The 21,703-nt window shown below is 42.6% G+C and overlaps 1 protein-coding gene across 1 annotated transcript in view; it reads left to right on the forward strand.

Moving 5' to 3' along the window:
• Window positions 1-214: 214 nt before the first annotated feature.
• Window positions 215-21,703, forward strand: part of NR2E1 (nuclear receptor subfamily 2 group E member 1) — a 29,850-nt gene continuing 8,361 nt past the window's right edge. The window contains 4 exon segments of the mRNA XM_044291984.1: window positions 215-242; window positions 5,587-5,732; window positions 18,765-18,852; window positions 19,286-19,521. Coding sequence (XP_044147919.1) covers window positions 215-242; window positions 5,587-5,732; window positions 18,765-18,852; window positions 19,286-19,521 — 498 coding nt within the window.

The raw sequence follows: 21,703 nt of genomic DNA on the forward strand, positions 1-21,703 counted from the left end.
TTATATGTTCATTTTATCTGATATGACCCAGCTGCACCAGTTTGACTTACAGTATCTGAACGTTGAAGAACGATCACAGTTAATACCGTACAGTACATGACCTCAGCAGACACAAGACCACACCAGGACTAATTCAGCATGGGTGGTCCATCTTACTAGCAGAGTTCCTGCTATGCACTCGGTAAAGGAAAGAGTTAAACATCCTAATGAGGTGATGAACAAGCCCACCAGCAGCTGAACCTGTCTGCCGGGTTCGCCATTTCTGACTCGACTTCAAGCCATATCCACGTTTGGGATTTTTGGGCCAATTTTTGGGAAAAAGGGTTTATGCAAACACTCGTTCCCGATAACTGGACCGTATAATCGAGCAGCTGATCAGACGAAGAATGAGCAAATGCTCGTTTGTCGGTTGATTTGCATTTTTGAACAGCATGAAAAGATGCCCGATCATCAGCAGCACATCTCCCTGTGTAATCAGGGATGTGCTGCCGATAATCAATAGAGCAGAAGGAGGAAGGAACGACTGCCGTAGCCATCATTCTTCCCATATCACCGTGTGTAATGAGTCTGGTGCAAACAAGTTCCATTGATGATCGTCCTGTGATCATCAGGCAGTGTAATAGGACCCTTAGACACTATTAATGGAGCTGCCCTAATTTTGCGGAGGCTTTTTGACCTGTGCAGACTACCCGTATGATTCCATCAAAGCCAAAATGTCATACTCATGAAGCACTAATGGCGACTCTTGACCTTTGAGAGTACATACATTGGTATTATACACATCTATGCAAAATAGTGGATTTTAGTCTTGATTATGGACAATTAATGCTAATACATAATAATATTTTTTATTACCCTGGGTGATACTTTTATTGGGCTACTGTTCATATACCTGGAAACATGCACGTACCATTTCACATTCATGTGAAAATCAGGTCATGCATCAAAGGGGTTTGTCCCTATTACGAGGGCTGGCCAACCTGCGGCTCTCCAGCTGTTGTAAAACTACAATTCCCACCATGCCCTGCTATAGGCTGATAGTTGTAGGCTGTCTGGGCATGCTGGGAGTTGTAGTTTTGCAACAGCTGGAGAGCCGCCGGTTGGCCAGCCCTGCTATTACCCTATTAGGGCATATCAATGAAGTAAATACTGCAGGGGAAATATATGGTTGGCTGTGATTTCCCTGAGCAAGGGCAGACTGGCCATAAAACCTAAAGTTACATTTCCCAGTGGATCGATGCCCAATGGTCAGGACTCTACCCTCTAAAGGAACAACTTTTAGCAAAATGAGGCCCAAGGGTCATTGAAAAGGGTTTAGGCAGAAACCTTTCTGTCCGGTGTGGGGGCTTTGCTATGGGGCCCTTACTTCTCTATGTATGCCACTGTGCCTGACCACTCCTTATGGTCAAAGGCTGGGTACATGATGATGGGATGCTTTCAGTATTAATTAATGCTAGGAGTATTAGCCGCAGGTCCCCTCCAGACAGGGCAGCAGTATTGTATGCTGCATTGTGATATTTGGTTCTGCTGGACTACAGTATTGCTGGCCCCGCTGACGTTGGCACTGTCTCTCTCTCTATTGTATTAATATGTATATACAACAGAATTTTTCCTAATTTTCTTTCAGTTGGTTATGCAACTGATAAAAGAACCAGTTTGTATCTTTTTTTAAAATCAAAGATGTAATTTACTGAGTTTCTTCAATCCTTAAAAAAACAACAGATCCTTATTGAACCAAAGTGGTTTTGTATCCGTTTGCATCCCACAGAAATGATTTGTATCCTTCCCTTGCAGCTCACAACAATAAATGACTTACTTGTGTACATAATGCACATAAAGATATGATTTGTGGCTGCAGTACTTCATGCCAGATGTGACCTACAGTCATAAGTAGTGCCCCTAGCTGACATTCCCGCTAACATTTTGTATACATAACGGAAATTAAATTCTGTTAATCTTTTCACTATTTAGAAATATTTCTTACAGCTACTGTATATTTTAATTAAGATATAGGGGGTCATTTATTAAGACCGGCATTTTAGACCCCTATAGCTGGCGGGACATAATTTTGATGTATCCAGCACCAGTCTAAACGACATCTTCCTAGCTGACTTACCTTTAGACCATTTTCTGTGCCTAAACCAGACCCTTCCCCGCCCATACCATGCCCACTTTTTTTAAGATCTGGCATGAGCAAGGAAAAGTCACAGAGTGTGGCGTAAATAACATTTATGCCACAATCTGTGCCAGAAATACGACTAATATGGGTGTATTTCTGGATAGTAAATGACCCCCATAGACTAACAACCACATAGCCTAATAAATCGGATCTACTGGCATAGACACCTTAGTCCTATACTGAATAATCAGAGGAAATATACAATTTATTGACGTTTGTGCCCTTCAGACCACATGTAGTGGAAGAAATCTTCAGCAGATTTCACCAGAATTCTGAAGAGTTTTATGCATTTTTAATATGTGTAAAAGTTGCCAATGGCTTTTAAAGAGCCTCTGTCAGCATGATCAACCGTATTAAACCAGGCATATTGCCTGGTAGGGTTGATCATGCTGATTAAAACAATATCTTTATTTTCTTTTTAGCTTGCACCACTGTGGAGATCTGTGGATTTGCATATATTTATGCAAATTAGTCAGTTTGAGTGTTGAAGGGCCGGCGTAGCTCTTGGAGCGCTGCTCCTCTTTGATTGACAGAGCTAGACAGCCCTATCTAATGGGGTCTGTGCTGTGGCTTACTTGTCATTGGTGGTCCAGCGTTATTTACAGTGTAAATAACAGTCATTGTTGTCAGTGTGTTTTCACAAAATTATGCATTTCTAGGGGAATGCATGATTTTGCTAATGTGCTTTGCCTTATCTGTAGCGCTTCGCCAACGGTGGAGGAGCACAGCAGCTGGGAGGATAGAAGGTTCAGTAGATATTCTCTCCTTACCGCACAGCGCTCACTCCCTTTGGCAGAGGGATAACAGAGTACAGAAAAAGTAGTAGATGGGCATACCTCCCAACTTTAAAAAAACCCAAGGAGGCACATTATCAGCAGCACGAGTAGCGCTCTGGAGCAGTAGCTGGACACAACTGATGTATCAGCACTACAGTGCATACAGTGCCCTGAAAAAGTATTCATACTCTTTGAACTTTTCCAAATTTTTTCACATTACACCCACAAACCTCAATGTATTTTATTGGGATTTTATGTGATTGACCAACACAAAGTAGCAAGTATGTGTGATGTGAAAGGAAATTATACATGGTTATCAAAATTTGTAATAAATAAAATTCTGGAAAGTGTGGTGTGCATTTGTATTCAGCCCCCCTGAGTCAATACTTTGTATGAGCACCTTTCACTGCAATTACAGCTGCAAATCTTTTGGGGTATGTGTCTACCAGCTTTGCACATCTAAAGGCTGAAATTTTCGCCCATTCGTCTTTGCAAAATACCTCAAGCTCAGTCAGATTGGACAGAGAGTGTCTGTGAACAGCAATTTTCAAGTCTTGCCACAGATTCGCAATGGGATTTAGGTCTGGACTGGGCCATTCTAGCACATGAATATGGGTTTTTAGGCCAAAAAGTTCAACTTTGGTTGCATCTGATCAGTGCACCTTCTTCCACATGAGCTGTAGATCTCTGCAGCTCCTCCAGAGTGACCATGTGCCTCTTGGCTGCTCTCCTTGCCCGGGCTGTCAGTTTAGGTGGACGGCCATGTCTTGGTAGGTTTGCAGTTGTGTCATACTCCTTCCATTTTTGGATGATGGATTGAACAGTGCTCTGTGGGATGTTCAGAGCTTGGATTTTTTTTTTATAACCTAACCCTGCTTTACACTTTTCTACAACTTTATCCCTGACCTATCTGATGTGTTCTTTGGTTTTCATGATGCTGTTTGATCGTTTATGTTCTCTAACATACCTCTGAGGCCTTCACAGAACAGCTACAGAGTACATGGAGCTGAATACAAATGCACACCACACTTTTCAGATTTTTATTTATTAAAAATTTTGAAAACCATGTATAGTTTTCTTTTCACTTCACACATACTGACTACTTGGTGTTGGTCTGTAACATACAATCCCAATGAATACATTTACATTTGTGGGTGTAATGTGGAAAAATGTGGAAAAGTTCAAGGAGTATGAATACTTTTTCAAGGTACTGTAGATCTGGCAACTATATACTGATAGCATTGGACAGGAAAACCTGCATATAGCATTTCTGGCGTTTGTTTACATCAGACATCATCAGTGATGTGCTGGATCAATATGAAAGATCTAATAGAAAACTATGGGATCAGTTCTAGCTTAAGTTCCTCTCTGGCGGTTCCTACTTTAGGCTGGTGGGGAACTGAACCGGATCGCCAAATATATGTTGAGCTGGCCTAATTCTTCTTAATGTTTATCTATACATGCCCCAATTGCACCCAATCCCTTTTGTGCCGCCACACAGTAGACTGTCCCCTTTAATGGCCCCACACAATAGAATAATTCCTTTAGTGCCCCCACACAGTAGAATGCTAACCTAAGTGCCCCCCCCACAAAGTAAAATGTCCCACTAGTGTCCACCCCTGAATTGCTAATAAAATAAAAAATAATACTCACCTCTCCCTGTTCCCCAGGAGAACAGAGCAAAAATGCTCTCCTCTGCATCAGACGCAATGAGTTGACATGGTTCAGATGGGAAAACAGCTCCATGCTTCACCATTGCACCTAACGGGGTTGCGCAGCAATTTATATTGATGACCTATCATCAGGATAGGTCATCAATATCTGATCAGCGGTAGTGTGACACCCGGCAACCCCACCAATCAGCTGTTTGAAGAGGTGGCAGTGATCCATGCGAGTACTGCTTCCTGTTCATTACACAGCGCTTCATCACAGTGTATTGATGAGTACCCATTCCATTCAAGTATTTGTACAGTAATTACACTAAGCTGCCTCTCCACAGGAGACGATACGTATGGCTCTTTCTTCCTTTTTATGGACTTGGCATACATTCTATTCTATTCCACTCATCTTCCCTGGTCATTCACTTTATTTTTCCACATCTCACAGCCATATATATTTAGCTGTGGTTTCTAAAATATACTTCAGGATTGATTGGTCAATGTCAGACTGTGTAGAGAGATGCCTTCACCTGGTAACAACCAGTCATCACCCTATTAATATATCTCTAGGAGGAATAACAGAGGAACAGTACAATGTAAAGTTCAAAGAATAGGTGCTATCTTATGGGAAACAATTATTTACTAAAACTGACAAGTCTGAAGAAAGCATTGTCACCTTGCTGATGACATATAACAGCTAATGAAAATGCAATATTCAAGTTAAACATCATCATTATCAATCAGTGACAATGCAGATTTATGAGGACATGACTAGGGAAGCACATTGCACCACTACTATATAAGACATTCCTCTATTCCAGCACATCTCTACAAGCCTACTAGTAGACATGAGGGTGGCTCATGGTCGGCCAGAATAATCTGAAGAGTGAGATGATCATGTATAAAAAATATAGTTTTAAAGAAGAAAAACTGTGCTGGTGACCATGGCAATTAATGCTTACTTTCATTACAGGTCGGATCTTGGATATTCCTTGTAAAGTATGTGGTGATCGCAGTTCGGGTAAACATTATGGAGTTTATGCATGTGATGGGTGCTCAGGATTCTTCAAGAGAAGCATTCGGAGGAACAGGACTTACGTGTGCAAATCCGGCAATCAGGTTAGTACAGTGGTGTTTTCATACCACCCTTGTATAATAGTAACATATAACATCTACTTAGTAATCTATAATAATGATCCTATGTTAAACTGTATTGTATTGTTTTACATACCGCACAAGAAATGCATTGTAACCGAGTCCTTGAGTGTCACTGATTCATCAGCTTTTTGAGATGAATGCTTATGGAAGTGCTTGTTCTTTCATTAGAACGAATACAGGTGTGGATATTCATTGCAGCCATAATAGCGCAGAACTGAAATGTTGAAAGATATTCTTGATACATGTAAGTGGGAAACAATGCTCAGTCTGACACTATCCAGTCAGTGCTGCTAGTGTCAGACTGTGCAAGAAAATACGCTCAACTACTAACACCCATCTGGACCTTCATTGCAAATTGCTAGTATTTCACTCATAACTTATAGCAGTAATAATAAAGGAATGGCACGTTATAGGGTCATAAGAATTGATGCACCAGAATCGTTATTGCATGGGGAATGCAAGTACAACAGACATGTCAGGGGAAGTTACATGTCCTCTTTAAGAGCTAGAGCAGTAAACTGAACCTTTGTTCTAAGTGAAGTTAAGAAAAGCTACGACCTAAAGTGTAACTGTCGTTTCAATTTATCTTAGAGACAGGGATGTAAAACGTTTCTGTAATGTATTTTATAAGGAAAATATGTTTCTTTGTCCTGGAAAAAAGGGTGTAAAGAGTCTTCTTAGCAAAGCTTTAAGTGACAGATCCTAAGGAGCGTCAGTCTTCAATTCTACTGAGCGCTGAAGATGCCTGTGTGTACCATACAGAGGCTCCCAGCCTGCTTCTGGTCACTACCCCAGTTCCTAACTATGTATATGTAGGAGCCAGCCTCTAGAATGAACAAGTTACATTGCGCTCGCATTTCTAGTGATAATGTTTCACACAGACTGTGATACCTTCTTTCAGCCACTAGATGCTGCTGTGTCTTTGAGTAAAAAAATGAAGTTTGTTTGTCTCAGAGGATGTAGGAGGGCTAAAAAGTTCCAGTTTTTTGGGGGGTCTGGGTTGGGTGTGTCTTCTGGGCTGGTGGTGAGCTGAGAAACTGACTAGTGTTAGACAGAGCAACAGAGACTATAAAGTGGATCTGAGAGGAGTGATATTGTCCAATTCAGAGACTAGTGACAGGACACGGGGCCTGGATAACGTGCTATAGGTTAGCAGGACCATGTCAGAGGACGGGGACTCCCGGCAGAGCTGAACTGGTGTGGATGCCTGCACCTGCAATACAGAGAAAGAGGAAAAGGCAACGCGTTGGGACAAGCAAGCGACCGTATCAGGAGCCAGACAACACCTGCCCCCACGTACCAGGCCAAGACAAGTAGCCACCTCGTGGGATAATGTGACACAACAGATCTCTGCCCAGCTACACACAGAACTGTGAGTGTGCACCGGTGCTAATCTGTGGTAGGGCATAGAGCAGGCTTCTTTAGTTAGAGCGTTGTAGAAACGTGCCCCGGTTAGCGGGGGTCAGACAGGGATATAGTAGAGGAGAGTAGCCTGTATTTCTATGTGCTTGCTGGTGGGAGCACATTTGGTATATTACGTTTCAGTTACCCTTCCTGTAAACTTGTGTAAACTTGTTAACACTGTTCCTGTCATTTGTCGATTGCGCCCCTGGTGTATCGACACAATACTATTAATCTCATTTTACGGCCGTTATATTTTGTTATTTAATAAAGCCGGTATCTGCTTCAGCTTCCTCGTCTGCTGTACCGTATTTGAACCCTGCCCTGCGGTCTCTTTCTCCCCTCACCGCTACATATATGTGTCCTAATTATCATTGCTCATCACCCTGCCTATCAGACTTCTTGCATACAGGCATCCTCAGCGCTCAGTAGAAGGCTGAAGACAGACTCTCCTGGGCAATGCTCAGTTAGCGCTTTGCTAAGAAGACTCTTTACACCATGTTTTCTAGTACAAAGAAACATCTTTCTGTAATAAAGTATATTACAAAAATGTTTAACATATCGGTCCGCACACTATATTAAAAATAATCCTTAAACAACTGTTTACATTTTTATGTTGCTAGATGGGTGGAGTTTGGCTGCATATCTGCACTAAGCCATGCTAAAAGAGTTCTGTGCAGTTAATACCAAGTGTCCATACTGTAAATGGTTTCTATTAGCTATATACAGCATGAAGCACCTATAGGCAGCATGATGCAGGGGGCTGCTCCCTCTAAATATCTGTGGGCCAATGGAGTACCACAGACTAATGGAGTGGAATGCTGCATACCCCACCACCAATGACTTCAAGTTCCTCCACATTAGGGTCATTCACTGAGGAGGAAAGGGGAAGGAGGATCTGGACCTCCATTCAAGTGTCACAATGTAGGGGGATGGGAGGAACACCAGAATGACAACAGAAGGAAAATAACCTGAAACTAGGCCTCACGGCTAGGGAAAGGAAAATGTCACCACCTAGGAAACCCTAAACCTAGCCCTGACTCCTGTCAGTATAAACAGACCCTAAAGGTTGAAATATTCATACACCGGATACCTAGACCCTAGAAACCCTGAAAATCCCTAGGCGTAGTGACAGGGTCTGAGACCACTGATATCTTCCCAGATGAACGAACCAGTGTCTCCCTGAGGCCTAGAAAACAATGAGCAAAAGGGGAAAACAAAATACAAAGGGGAGTACACTTATCTTCAATAGAAAATGGAAGAGCAGGAACTCAGAAGAGGACAACACACCAGCTCTTCCAACTTCAGGCCGATAATATCAACCACATGGTAAGAAGTGTGAGTCCAGACTAAATAGAGGAATAGTAATCACCACAAGCTACACCTGAAACAAGAGGTGTGGTCATACCAACAATAACACTGCAAAGTGAAAACAGAGAGGCTGTCAGATAACCTCACGTGATGCAAGTCTCCTAGATCTTCTAACCTTTGTCACGGGAGGGATCGTGACATCTAGTGATCATGGGAAACTCAGCAATGGGGCACCTACTTATCCTGTGGATAGGGGAGGAATGTCAGTTGTGGGAAAACCTCTTTAAACAGAGGTGTAGCCATAGTAGAAGCAGGGGAAGCAGCTGCTACGGGGACTGAACTCAGAAGGGACCCTCCCAGAAGGAGGACTACTTTTTTTTATTGTCAGGACCCCCTCAGCAGTATTATACAATAACATTTTATACAATGACATTACATACAGTATATATATAGGAAATGGACGGAACAGCTGCTTGGGCTTGGTCTGAGAGGGTGATCTTGGCTAGCCACAGGGGTGCGGTTTCACAGGAGAAAGAAGTTGCTCGGGAAGAGATGGCCCATTCAAAAATTTGCAGTGGGGCCCAGTCAGGGGCGGAGTGGGAACTTAAAGTAGCCCTGGTAAAAAATACTAAAAGTGACCCTGTTTTGTATTTGTGTTTAAATTGATGGAAGGCAGGGCCAGCAATACCATATTGTGGCACATTATACCACCCCAACAGAGGCAAATACCACAGTACATAAAAACATAATGCCAGCAGCACAAAATGCATCCCCAAAAACTTCCACTGGCTGGCGGTGAGGAGGGCCCAGGTGGCCCCCTGGGCATCGGCCCACCAGGAAATTTCCCTGTAAGGTCTATGGCCAATCCGCCCCTGAGCCCAGTCATCTCTAGTTATATCACTGCCTTTTAAGGCTAATGTTCCCCAGATATTTTAAGTATAACTCTTGCCTGCATTTAAAAAAAATTTACATACTGATGTTGATTGGTTATGAAACAGAAGCAATGGAAGTTGTATAAGTTGTATAAGTAGTAATACGTCAGAGCAACTGGACCCGTTGTAGGTTCCCATCAAGACATTTTGCTGGTCATCTCACTGGCTTTCTAAAGAAGAATTGAGAAATTTCTAATTAAAAAAGACAGTCGGATGACTATCGAGATGTCTTGAAGGGAAACTACAAGTCCAGTTGCTCTGATTTATTACTACTGATATACTATGACATAGATGAATGATAACCTCCACAGACAATGGAAGTTGATAGAAAATATAAAGGCGCAAAAGTACATGAAGAAAAATCTAGCAAGAAATAAGACCAAAGAAACAAGGTTGTAAGTTTAGAGATGTAATGGGCAAAGCCAAGCATAAAAGAGAGCCTGTATTTAACATTTAAGCCATGGATGTAACTATAGCCATAACACTTGCAATTGGTCCCTGGTTGGGGGTCCAATCAGGTGCAAGAACTTTGTACTTGTGGGGAATAACAACACAGTGGCTTTTTGCTATAATGTGGGTTTTCTGATATATTGTTCTATTATACATACCTTTAATTATGGCTTCTTAGACTGCTATTTTAATTTTCTTACATTAGGAGGTGGGGGGCCCATCTTGTTTCACTATAGGGCCCTATAAATTATAGTTATCCCCCTTATTTAAGTCATTAATTATTTCTAAAGCCCTTGTTCCCTATGCTTATCCATTTCCACATACTTACCGTATAATATGCTGTATATAGCAGCTTGTGATTTGGACCTCATCTTATGAAAAAAATAAAAGGCTCTTTCTATAAAATATGCTTAGAAGCCAATCTAGCAGTAAACCCTCTGCATTTCATCATAAACTACAGAATGGGAAAACTTTCATTTGCTCTTGTGTAATCCTGTTTTTTTCCATTTGTGGTGGGGGTAGAATATTTTAATATCACCTACTTGTTTTACCTAAGCCAGGTTTAGACTTTCCTATGGCATAAAAAAAAATAAAAAAATTATGGCTTATCACTGCATTCAAAGAAGCCATATAATCAGATTGTAATTTCACCAGTCAGAAAGGATAACTATAGAAGACATAAAGCTAAAGCTAGGATAAACAATGAATACAAAAAAAATAGAAGTGTTCTTTGCTTTTCAATATCTCAAGACACTGAGAAATGACCTCACTGTGCTGTTCTTTTGCTGCATGCTATAAGCTATGTGATACATATCCTGAGAGCGATGGTTTTTGCCTCGCTGTAAATGTGATATTTCACTCTCATGTTTCAGCCACACTGGATGTAATAAATAGTGAAAGAAAACCACCATGATATAATTGTCAACTATTCATTTTCACAAGCGGCTATATAATAGGACTAGCGGATTGACACTACGAGAACTATAATGAGTTATTGTCTGCATTTTGTTTGATAATTACAGGTTTATACACATTTTCAGACACATACATTCATTAAAAAGGTGCACATAAAAGAGAAAATACACAAATTCCATATATATAACAAAAAGAATTTTGCAGCACTGGAGTATGGCTTTCTTGCCGAGCAGCATTGTGAAGCATGATGGTAAATGGGGCCATCTTATCAGTACTCAGCTGATCAACTGTGCGTGGAAGGCCTCACTTAGGCCTCATTCACACGACCGCATTTTTGGTCCATGTTGGATATCTATTTTTTACTGATCGCACACAGATCGATTCATTTTTATGGTTCCACAAAAAAAAAAAAACGGACAGCACACCGACATCACCCATGTGCTGTCCGCCTCCATGCGGACAGGCCCCAAATGAAAAAACCTGTCCTATTCTTGGCGATTTTGCGGACAACAATAGGCTTTTTTTATACAGTGGGTCTTGCGAAAACCGGACCACATCTGTATTTTGCAGACCATAAAATGAATACATTTGTGTATAGGAGGCCTTAGACTGATTAAGTCATGACTCTAGTTAAAAATTTAGTTTGATCCTGTACATTAAAATTGTTGTATTGTCTACAATAATATGAATATTTAGAAGAGTGACAGGTGCAGAGATAAAAAAAAAAGACCATTGACTACCCATTTTCTTTCTAAATGTAAGCATTTTTAAAGGGGTTGTCCCATTAATAAATATTACATTTCTCTATTTGGTCTGGCAAAAATATATTTTCAAAGGCAAGCATTTTAAAAATTAAAAAAGTATTGCTGTTATGGCACCCCCTGTATGCTTTAAAAATGTCACTTATAATGTCCAACTAATGTATAGAATGCTGCTGGTCACACATGCTCAGTAGCTCAGTTTTACCATCCACAACCTCTTAAGTGAAGGTTGAATAACAGCATGTAGACCCACAAGCATTTTTTTTATGATTCCAATTGAAATGGTGTTATCTTGCCTGATCTGAGTAAATAAAAATTTATTGGTAGGACAATCCCTCAAAACCCTTTTATACATTGAAAAACTGTGGAGGCTCTTCTTTATTTGTCCATAACATAGAAACGGGTTATTTTGTAAAAACCTGTCCCCTGTACAAATAAGACCTGTATAATAAAAATGTACACTACTTGATCAATTATATGCTGTATAAGATTGATAATTGTCACCGTACTACCTCAGAGTGCACTACCAGTTACTTTTCTCCCCTTGTTAATATCAACCTTGCCTATAATATCCACTTTTGCCTTAAAGCAGGAATAACTGCATCATTTGACAGTAAAATATAATGTATATATATACAGTACAGACCAAAAGTTTAGACACACTTTCTCATTCAAAGAGTTTTCTTTATTTTCATGACTATGAAAATTGTAGATTCACACTGAAGGCATCAAAACTATGAATTAACATATGTGGAATTATATAGATAACAAAAAAGTGTGAAACGACGGAAAATATGTCATATTCTAGGTTCTTCAAAGTAGCCACCTTTTGCTTTGATTACTGCTTTGCACACTCTTGGCATTCTCTTGATGAGCTTCAAGAGGTAGTCACCTGAAATGGTCTTCCAACAGTCTTGAAGGAGTTCCCAGAGATGCTTAGCACTTGTTGGCCCTTTTGCCTTCACTCTGCTGTCCAGCTCACCCCAAACCATCTCGATTGGGTTCAAGTCCGGTGACTGTGGAGGCCAGGTCATCTGGCGCAGCACCCCATAACTCTCCTTCATTGTCAAATAGCCCTTACACAGCCTGGAGGTGTGTTTGGGGTCATTGTCCTGTTAAAAAATAAATGATGGTCCAACTAAACGTAAACCGGATGGAATAGCATGCCGCTGCAAGATGCTGTGGTAGCCATGCTGGTTCAGTATGCCTTCAATTTTGAATACATCCCCAACAGTGTCACCAGCAAAGCACCCCCACATCATCACACCTCCTCCTCCATGCTTCACGGTGGGAACCAGGCATGTAGAGTCCATCCGTTCACCTTTTCTGCATCGCACAAAGACGCGGTGGTTGGAACCGAAGATCTTAAATTTGGACTCATCAGACCAAAGCACAGATTTCCACTTGTCTAATGTCCATTCCTTGTGTTCTTTAGCCCAAACAAGTCTCTTCTGCTTGTTGCCTGTCCTTAGCAGTGGTTTCCTAGCAGATATTCTACCATGAAGGCCTGATTCACACAGTCTCCTCTTAACAGTTGTTCTAGAGATGTGTCTGCTGCTAGAACTCTGTGTAGCATTGACCTGGTCTCTAATCTAAGCTGCTGTTAACCTGCGATTTCTGAGGCTAGTGACTCGGATGAACTTATCCTCCGCAGCAGAGGTGACTCTTGGTCTTCCTTTCCTGGGGCGGTCCGCATGTGAGCCAGTTTCTTTGTAGCGCTTGATGGTTTTTGTGACTGCACTTGGGGACACTTTCAAAGTTTTCCCAATTTTTCGGACTGACTGACCTTCATTTCTTAAAGTAATGATGGCCACTCGTTTTTCTTTACTTAGCTGCTTTTTTCTTGCCATAATACAAATTCTAACAGTCTATTCAGTAGGACTATCAGCTGTGTTTCCACCTGACTTCTCCACAACGCAACTGATGGTCCCAACCTCATTTATAAGGCAAGAAATCCCACTTATTAAACCTGACAGGGCACACCTGTGAAGTGAAAACCATTTCAGGTGACTACCTCTTGAAGCTCATCAAGAGAATGCCAAGAGTGTGCAAAGCAGTAATCAAAGCAAAAGGTGGCTACTTTGAAGAACCTTTAATAAGACATATTTTCAGTTGTTTCACACTTTTTTTGTTATGTATATCATTCCACATGTGTTAATTTATAGTTTTGATGCCTTCAGTGTGAATCTACAATTTTCATAGTCATGAAAATAAAGAAAACTCTTTGAATGAGAAGATGTGTCCAAACCTTTGGTCTGTACTGTATATAAATATATATATATATATATAAATGCAGACAAGTGTATCACAAAACGCAGGTGGCTTGGTGTTTGTTCACACACAAGGAAAGTCCATAAACAATAAAAGTCACCTTTTCTCATGGGTGTTAATTCACACCCTGTTAGCCGATCAGCATCATCAAGTCCATAGGCGGCCTGTTAGCCTTTAGAGGGGCCTAAGTCCTCCAGCCCAGCTCAAAGCTCAAATCTCAGCACAGCCCTAAGTTCACAGCACACAGACTCCTGAGCTCCACTGTCAGAGGGAGGTAAATCCACACACCTGGCAGTGCTGACAGTTTTTATGCCTGGCAAAACCCAGCCTAGAACATGGGGAGTAGTCACCCACCCAGCACTTTGACTACTCCCAGTAAGAGCCATCCCGGATCAGCTATAACAGCCATCCCGGATCAGCTATAACAGCCATGCTAAATTTTTAGGCGTCAATTAGCAATAGCTGCTGCTGAAACATAAAATATCGGCTCTTACTTCACCGAGGCGAGGAACCTCGGTGACACATACCTTCCATCCATGATGATTCCAGGTACCTTCTTACATACCCCCCCTTCTTTGTTCAACCTTGAGGGGGTGAACACCTGCCATACAGTATATCCGGGACAGGGCATCCGTGTTTCCCTGCAACCGGCCTGCCCTGTGTTCCACAGAGAACATAAAGTTCTGTAAGGACAGGAGCCACCTGGTGACTCGGGAAATTTCTCTCTTTGGCCTGGCTCATCCACTTGAGAGGGGAGTGGTCAGTTACCAGGCGAAACTTTCTCCCCAACAAATAGTAGAGGAGAGATTTGAGTGCCCACTTGATAGCCAGGAACTCTCTCTCCACTATGCTATACCTGGTTTCGGCTGGGGTGAGCTTGCGGCCTAAAGGGAAAATTGGATGCTCCTCCCCGTTCACTTCCTGAGAGAGTTAAGCACCGAGGCCTACTTCGGAGGCATCTGTCTGTACCACGAACTCCCTATTGAAGTCGGGTGTCATGCAGACCAAATGGTAACACCTTATACTGATACAGCCCTCCGGTGTGATGAAGGACGTTTTCGCTTTGGCAGCCTCCGTTAAGGGAGTACCCTTTGGTGAGGTCCAAAACAGAAAAATACTAGGCTTGTCCTATCCTCTCAATCAGCTCGTCTACCCGGGGCATGGGATACGCATCGAACTTAGATACCTCGTTTAATTTTTTTAAATCGTTACAAAACCGCAACGTCCCGTCCGGTTTGGGTATCAGTACTATAGGGCTGGCCCACTCACTTCTAGACTCCTTGATGACGTCTAGTTGCAGCATTAGTTGTACTTCCTCAGTGATGGCCTTTCGCCTCGGGTACCTGGTATGGTTTGAACCGGATTTTGGAACTGAGGCTCAGTGACAATGTCATGCTGGATTATGGAAGTGCATCCAGGGAGGTCTGAGAACACATCTGTGTTCCTGCTGATGAACTCCCTGGCCTCCTGAGTCTGTTTAGAGGAGAGGCTTCCAGCAATCTTTACTGTGGCAACCGCTTCCCTTACATCAGACTTAGGGGCCGGAACCTCTCCCCTTAGAAAAGTCGGCTGTGGGCTATCATCTGTGCTGGTCTCCCTATTCTTCCATGGTTTGAGTAAATTCACATAGTACACCTGCTCCGGCTTCCACCTTCCTGGCTGGTGTACCTTGTAGTTTACTTCTCCAACCTTTGCGAGTACCTCGTAGGGTCCCTGCCACCTAGCCAGTAACTTGCTTTCCACTGTTGGCACCAGAACCAAAACCCGATCTCCCGGGTTAAAGATCCGGACCTAATCCTGCCGATTATACACCCGACTTTGAGCTCCCTGAGCTGCCTCCATATGTTCCTTTACCAGCGTCAACACGGTTTTCATACATTCCTGCATCTGGATGACGTATTCAACAACACTTTTATATGGTGTGGGTTGTTGCTCCCGCATGACCTTGGACATAAAAGGAGTCCCCTGGTCAGTCAGAACCTCTTTGGGGATCCCCACTCAGGAAAACATCTCCATTAACTCTTTTACTATGAGTTTGGCCGATGTATGTCGCAGTGGCACTGCCTCCGGGTACCGAGTGACGTAGTCTAGGACGACCAAGATGTGTTGGTGTCCTCAAAGCGGACTTCGGTACTGGGCCTATGAGGTCCATAGCAATTTGCTCAAATGGTACCTCGATGATCGGGAGAGGTACAAAGGGACTGCAGAAAAGGTGCTGGGGGCTAGTTGCCTGGCAGGTCGGGCAAGACTTACAGAATTCGTCCACCTCCCTAAACACACTGGGCCAGTAATACTGTTGTAGTAGCCGGTCATGTGTCTCCTGCAGTCCCAGATGACCCCCGAGAACATGTTGGTGGGCTAACTTTAACACGAGTGTTCGATAGGCCCCGGGCACCACCAACTGTTCAAAAGGTTCACCCCGTAGCTGGTTTACCCGATATAGTATATTTTGGTGGACCACAAAACAGGGAAACATCGACTCGGCCCCAGGTTGTTGGGGTACACCAAGTATTACCACATTCTCCCAGGCCCAGGATAGGGTTGGGTCTCGGCGTTGGGCTGTATCGAAATTCTCCAGGGAGACATTGAGGTCTGCCAACCCAGGACCCGGTGGCAACTCCTCCATGTCTCCCACCATTACCCCACTCGGGTTTCTCTCCCCCTCTTCCACCAAAGTGGCAGTCACCCCTACTGCTGGCCCTTCGGCCTCAGGTTTCTGGCCGTCCCCCTGAACAAGGCCAATCTCCTGGGCTTATTCCTTTCTCAGGGGTATAGTTAACAATCACAACCGGCCATAGGGCAGGGAAATCTATTATGAGTTCATAGTGGAGATTTGTGGCGACTGCCACTTCATGGGTCCACCTGCCGGTCACTGTGGTTAGAGACACCAGCGCGGTGGAGTAGTCTTTCAAGTCTCCATGAATGCACATCACCCCAACTTTCCGGCCAGTATACTCAGCGGACCGCACCAAGGTAGCCCTTACCAGGGTCACCAAGCCCCCTGAGTCCAGCTTGAATGTCTCCCACTCCCACCTGGCACAAGTGGTCCAGAGCCTTAGGGGTACCTGTGGCACACAGTTTCCCAGCATATAGTGGTAAACACAATTAGTGGTTACCGCTAGATTGTCGGTAACCACAATTAGTGTCATGGGCTCAACCCGAGGAGGACACTCAGCCCTGGAGTGACCAGGTTCCTGACACCACCAGCAGATTAACTGGGTCCGGCCCATAGAGTGAACCTCCCGGGGGGTTTCATTGGCTCATACCGGTGGGCCTGAGGTGGGGAGTTCTGGAGTTTTGTTGCCCTCCTCCCAAAAGAACCCCCTTGAGATTCTTAGTGGCCTCATAGCGTTCCACCAGGTCCACCATTTCCAGGGCATTTCCAGGAGATACCTGGCCGATCCAGTGCTGGAGAGGGAGTGGCAGTTTCCTCCAGAATATGTCAGCCAATAGTCTATCCAGCGTAGCCATGGGACTCAACACATCAGGCTCTAGCCACCTTTGCAAAAGGTGGAGTAAGTCATAATACTGGGGTCTCGTGGGCTCAGCCGGCTTAAACCACCACTGATGTACCCACTAGGCCCGTACCAACACATTCACCCCCAGTCTTGCCAAAATTTACCCTTTACCTTTGGTTAGTCGGCCGCTTGATCGTCCGGCAAGTTGAAATACATCCGCTGGGACTCTGATGCCAGGAAAGGAGTGACAACCTCAGCCCACTGGTCTCAGGGCAGTTTTTCCCTGCTGGCCTCTTTCTCGTACATTGCCAGGTAGGCTTCGATGTCGTCTGCGGGTGTCATCTTAGGGATCGCTGCACGGACTGCTTTCCGGGCATTGTGGATGCTTGGGGTTGCTCCTGCTGTCTGCAAAGCCATCAAGTGTTGTAGCAGCAACTGGTTGGTCTCTTGCTGCTGCTTATTAGCCTTCCGTTGGTGCAGGTTAGTCTCTTGTTGCTGAAAATTAGCCTCCATGAGGGCCTTCACAACCGCCTCCATTTTGTCATGGGGCACGGGTTGAAATACAGCTGTTTTTTTGTACGACATACAACTGTGCCCAAAAATGCAAACCCAAAAATATATATCGGCGTTCACGCCAGCTTCACTGCGTTTGCCCACATCCTCCACCAATTGTGGGGATTCGCTCTGGTAGTTAGGATTAGTGGATGCAGTAGAGAGGCAAAGTACACAGTTCTTGAATCAAACAACAGTGTTTATTCACGCATTGGTGTATAACAAAATGCAGACAAGGTGTATCACAAAACGCAGGTGGCTTGGTGTTTGTTCACAGACAAGGAAAGTCCTTAAACAATAAAAGTCACCTTTTCTCATGGGTGGTAATTCACACCCTGTTAGCTGTTCAGCCTTATCAAGTCCATAGGCGGACTGTTCGCCTTTAGAGGGGCCTGAGTCTTCCAGCCCGGCTCAAACCTCACATACCAGCACAGCCCTCAGTTCACAGCACACAGACTACTGAGCTCCACTGTCAGAGGGAGGTAAATCCACACATCTGGCAGTGCTGGCTGTTTTTTATGCCTGGCAAAACCCAGACTGGAACATGGGGAGTAGTCACCCACCCAGCACTTTGACTACTCCCAGTAAGAGCCGTCCCGGATCAGCTATAACAGCCATGTTAAATCTTTAGGTGTCAATTAGCAATAGCTGCTGCTGAAACATAAAATATCGTCTCTTACTTCACCGAGGCCAGGAACCTCTGTGACACATACCTTCCATCCACGATGATTCCAGGTACCTTCTCACAATATATATATATATATATATATATATATATATTAGTATGTGAAATGTTAATTTGTACATGTATCAGTCACAAAAATCCCAATTTAGGTCACAGAAGTACGGTAATCAAATGAAATGTTAATTTATCAAAATTAAACTATGAAAAGCTGTGGTTTTCCTCAATACATAGACATAACCTCTTTTATTTCTGTACAGGGTGGGTGTCCAGTGGACAAAACACATAGAAATCAATGTCGAGCATGTCGTCTCAAGAAGTGTTTGGAAGTCAACATGAATAAAGATGGTAATTAAAACACACACTAAACGTCTGGTTCCCATTAATAGGAAATGTGATCATTTCTGGCCTAAATATACAATCATCTATTGTCGCTCATATAACAAAAAGAAAAAAAATCCAATTATAAGATTTTCTTAGCAATCAGCGAGACAGTCACTGGTATCTTTTTACATAAGCAAAATCAAAAGCATTATGCTTAAGAATAGAAGCCTACATTAAAAATGATTGACGTTGCTCTGGTAAAATATAGATTAATGCCGTTATTTAGAGAAAAAAAAGGAAATGATAAGGAAGAAATGTTCTCTCAAGGACACAGTATGAGGGAAGATTTTCATGATTTTAACCTTTTAATGAACTGAAGTTTCTAAGAGCCTGCTCTTTGCATCAATTTACCAAATGAGTTTGATTAGTACTAAGATGATTACTGGATTGATTTCAGCTGTTCAACATGAAAGAGGACCAAGAACATCCACCATAAGAAAGCAAGTGGCTCTGTATTTCAGAGGACATAAGGATGTCAATGGATCTACTCCTCACTTTCCATCAGCAGCTTTGCCAACACCTACCTTTTTCACTACTGTTAGTCAACTGGAGCCTCATAATCTAGAGTTAGCGGCTGTATCAAGCACCCCTGAGAGACAGACCTTAATTGGACTAGCTCAGCCAACCCCAAAGGTAAGATTGTAGCCTTATTTCGCAATAGCGTAAATTGATGGTTTATACTTTCTAGGAATGTTTCTGGTATACCACCTTTCTGGGTTTTTCTTGGCATTTTTAAAGGGCTTGTCCAGGATTAAAAAACATGGCTGCTTCTGTCCAGAAACAGGACCATAGCTGTCCTCGTTTGTGTGTAGTCTTGCAGCTAAGCTCCATCTAAACAAATGGGGCTGAGCTGCAATACCACACATAACGTGTTGGCAAGTTTAGCATATTTTTGCAGCCATGTTTTTCTAATCCTGAACAATGCCTTTTTTGTGGCTTTTGGTCTTGCGTTTTACATATTATCATACAGTATCTATGTTTTTATGCTACACATTTTTTGTTTGTCCAGCACATGAACAGTAGAATATTGTGGAGACATTTCTGTTCATTAATATCATCCACAGTACTGCTATTACGTGGTGACCATGACGTGTTCACACTTTCTTTTGTTACTTTATGTTGTATTTGTATGTATTTACATTTTTCAGCAGTTCCCACTTTGTAGAATTTAGGGACTAAAGTCAGTGTTTTGGTCAGTGCTTGGGAGCCAGAACCAGGATTGGAGCCTCCACAGAGATAAGGTATAATGGAAAGATCTGCACCTGGTTTTGGCTTAAAATCATTGACACTGACCAATCACCAAATCACTGATGTGTGAATGAGGCATAACCTGTGATTTTAGAAATGTCATCTTCTCTGCTTATTCAGAACAACTGCCGGCATCCATGCTTTGTCAGTGGCATCAGCCACCTTAATGCCAGGCGTGGCTTTAAAGCGATAAATCAGTTTTGTCTTGGTTCACTTTATATTCTTCTTTCTTGTTGCAAGGTTTTTTTCTTGGGTTTTGGCTAAAACATAAGTATCAAGCTTTAAATGACACTTTCCACCATTTAAATTCCACTTTTGCTACTGTCAACAAAATATTAATAAAACTGGGCCTGTGCTACAATGTGCTACTGGGCCTGAAGGAAAGTTACCGGTAAATGTACAAAAAAAGGTTTAGTGGCCCTGAAGCAGTTTGCTTATTAAATTTAGATGTTTCAACGCTTCACGATTTCAATTAATATTAAACCAGGAAAAAAGCTCCAATGCAGATCAATGTGTCTCCATGCATAATTACATGCATAATTGTTTTATGATCTCATTATCAAAATAAATGTCTCATGGTCATTGATATAGATTCAGTCGATAGATTTAAGTCTGTAGAATATAAATAATATTTGTTCTTGTGTTTCAATTTTATAGCTATTTAGTTTTATATTTAAAAACCTTCCCTCAGGCGGCCATATTTAGGACGCACACTTCCTTCCTGTGTTACCTGTATAAACAGTACAGCAGGGTGCGCGTGCTTTATGGCAGCTGAAATGAATTGTTTGACAGAGAAATGTCATAAATTACTATAGTGTCCAGGAAGTATCCAGTAGTACAGTCTTCTACCACCACCCAGACATCAGGAATTGGACTGGGGAGACGCATACCCAGTCCTATCTGTATGCTTGGACACTCATTCTGAGATGTAGTTTGGTGATATTGCTATACAGGTGGCTGCACAGTCACGTTCACAAGAATCAGTGGAAACCCTCTAACCAGAGTACTGACAGGCCATAGAAAAGTTAAAGAGGACCTGTCATCTCTCTTGACATATCTACAGTATTTAAGTAAATTATTGTATTTTTCGTGCAGTAACAATTTGGAGCCTCTTTTTACATAACTGTCGCACCATTTCTCTATTATACCTTCTAAAAGTACATGAATAAACTGTACAACTGGGTGTTACCAATGAGTAGTGTGTCCCTGCACAGTCTGACATTGTCTGCACTGATTGGACTCCTTCAACTGGTAACACCCAGCTAAGCATTTATTCATAAACATCTAGTAGGAATAATAGAGGGATGGCGTTATAAGGATAAATGCTCCAGAATTTTTATTTTACATGGAATACAAATATTTACTATTACTGTCAGGAGAGGTGACAGTCCCTGTTTAAAGGAAAACTCTGGTGATAACAGGAATTTCCCATTGTACAAATTCATTAATTACTCCATCAAACTCATTAAGGGTCCATTCACACGTCCGTGGTGTATTGCGGATCCGCAATACACCCGGCCGGCACCCCCCATAGGACTTCCTATTCTTGTCTGCTATTGCGGACAAG

The sequence above is a fragment of the Bufo gargarizans genome, chromosome 4, assembly GCF_014858855.1.
Source record: "Bufo gargarizans isolate SCDJY-AF-19 chromosome 4, ASM1485885v1, whole genome shotgun sequence".
NCBI classification, from domain to species: Eukaryota; Metazoa; Chordata; class Amphibia; order Anura; family Bufonidae; genus Bufo; species Bufo gargarizans.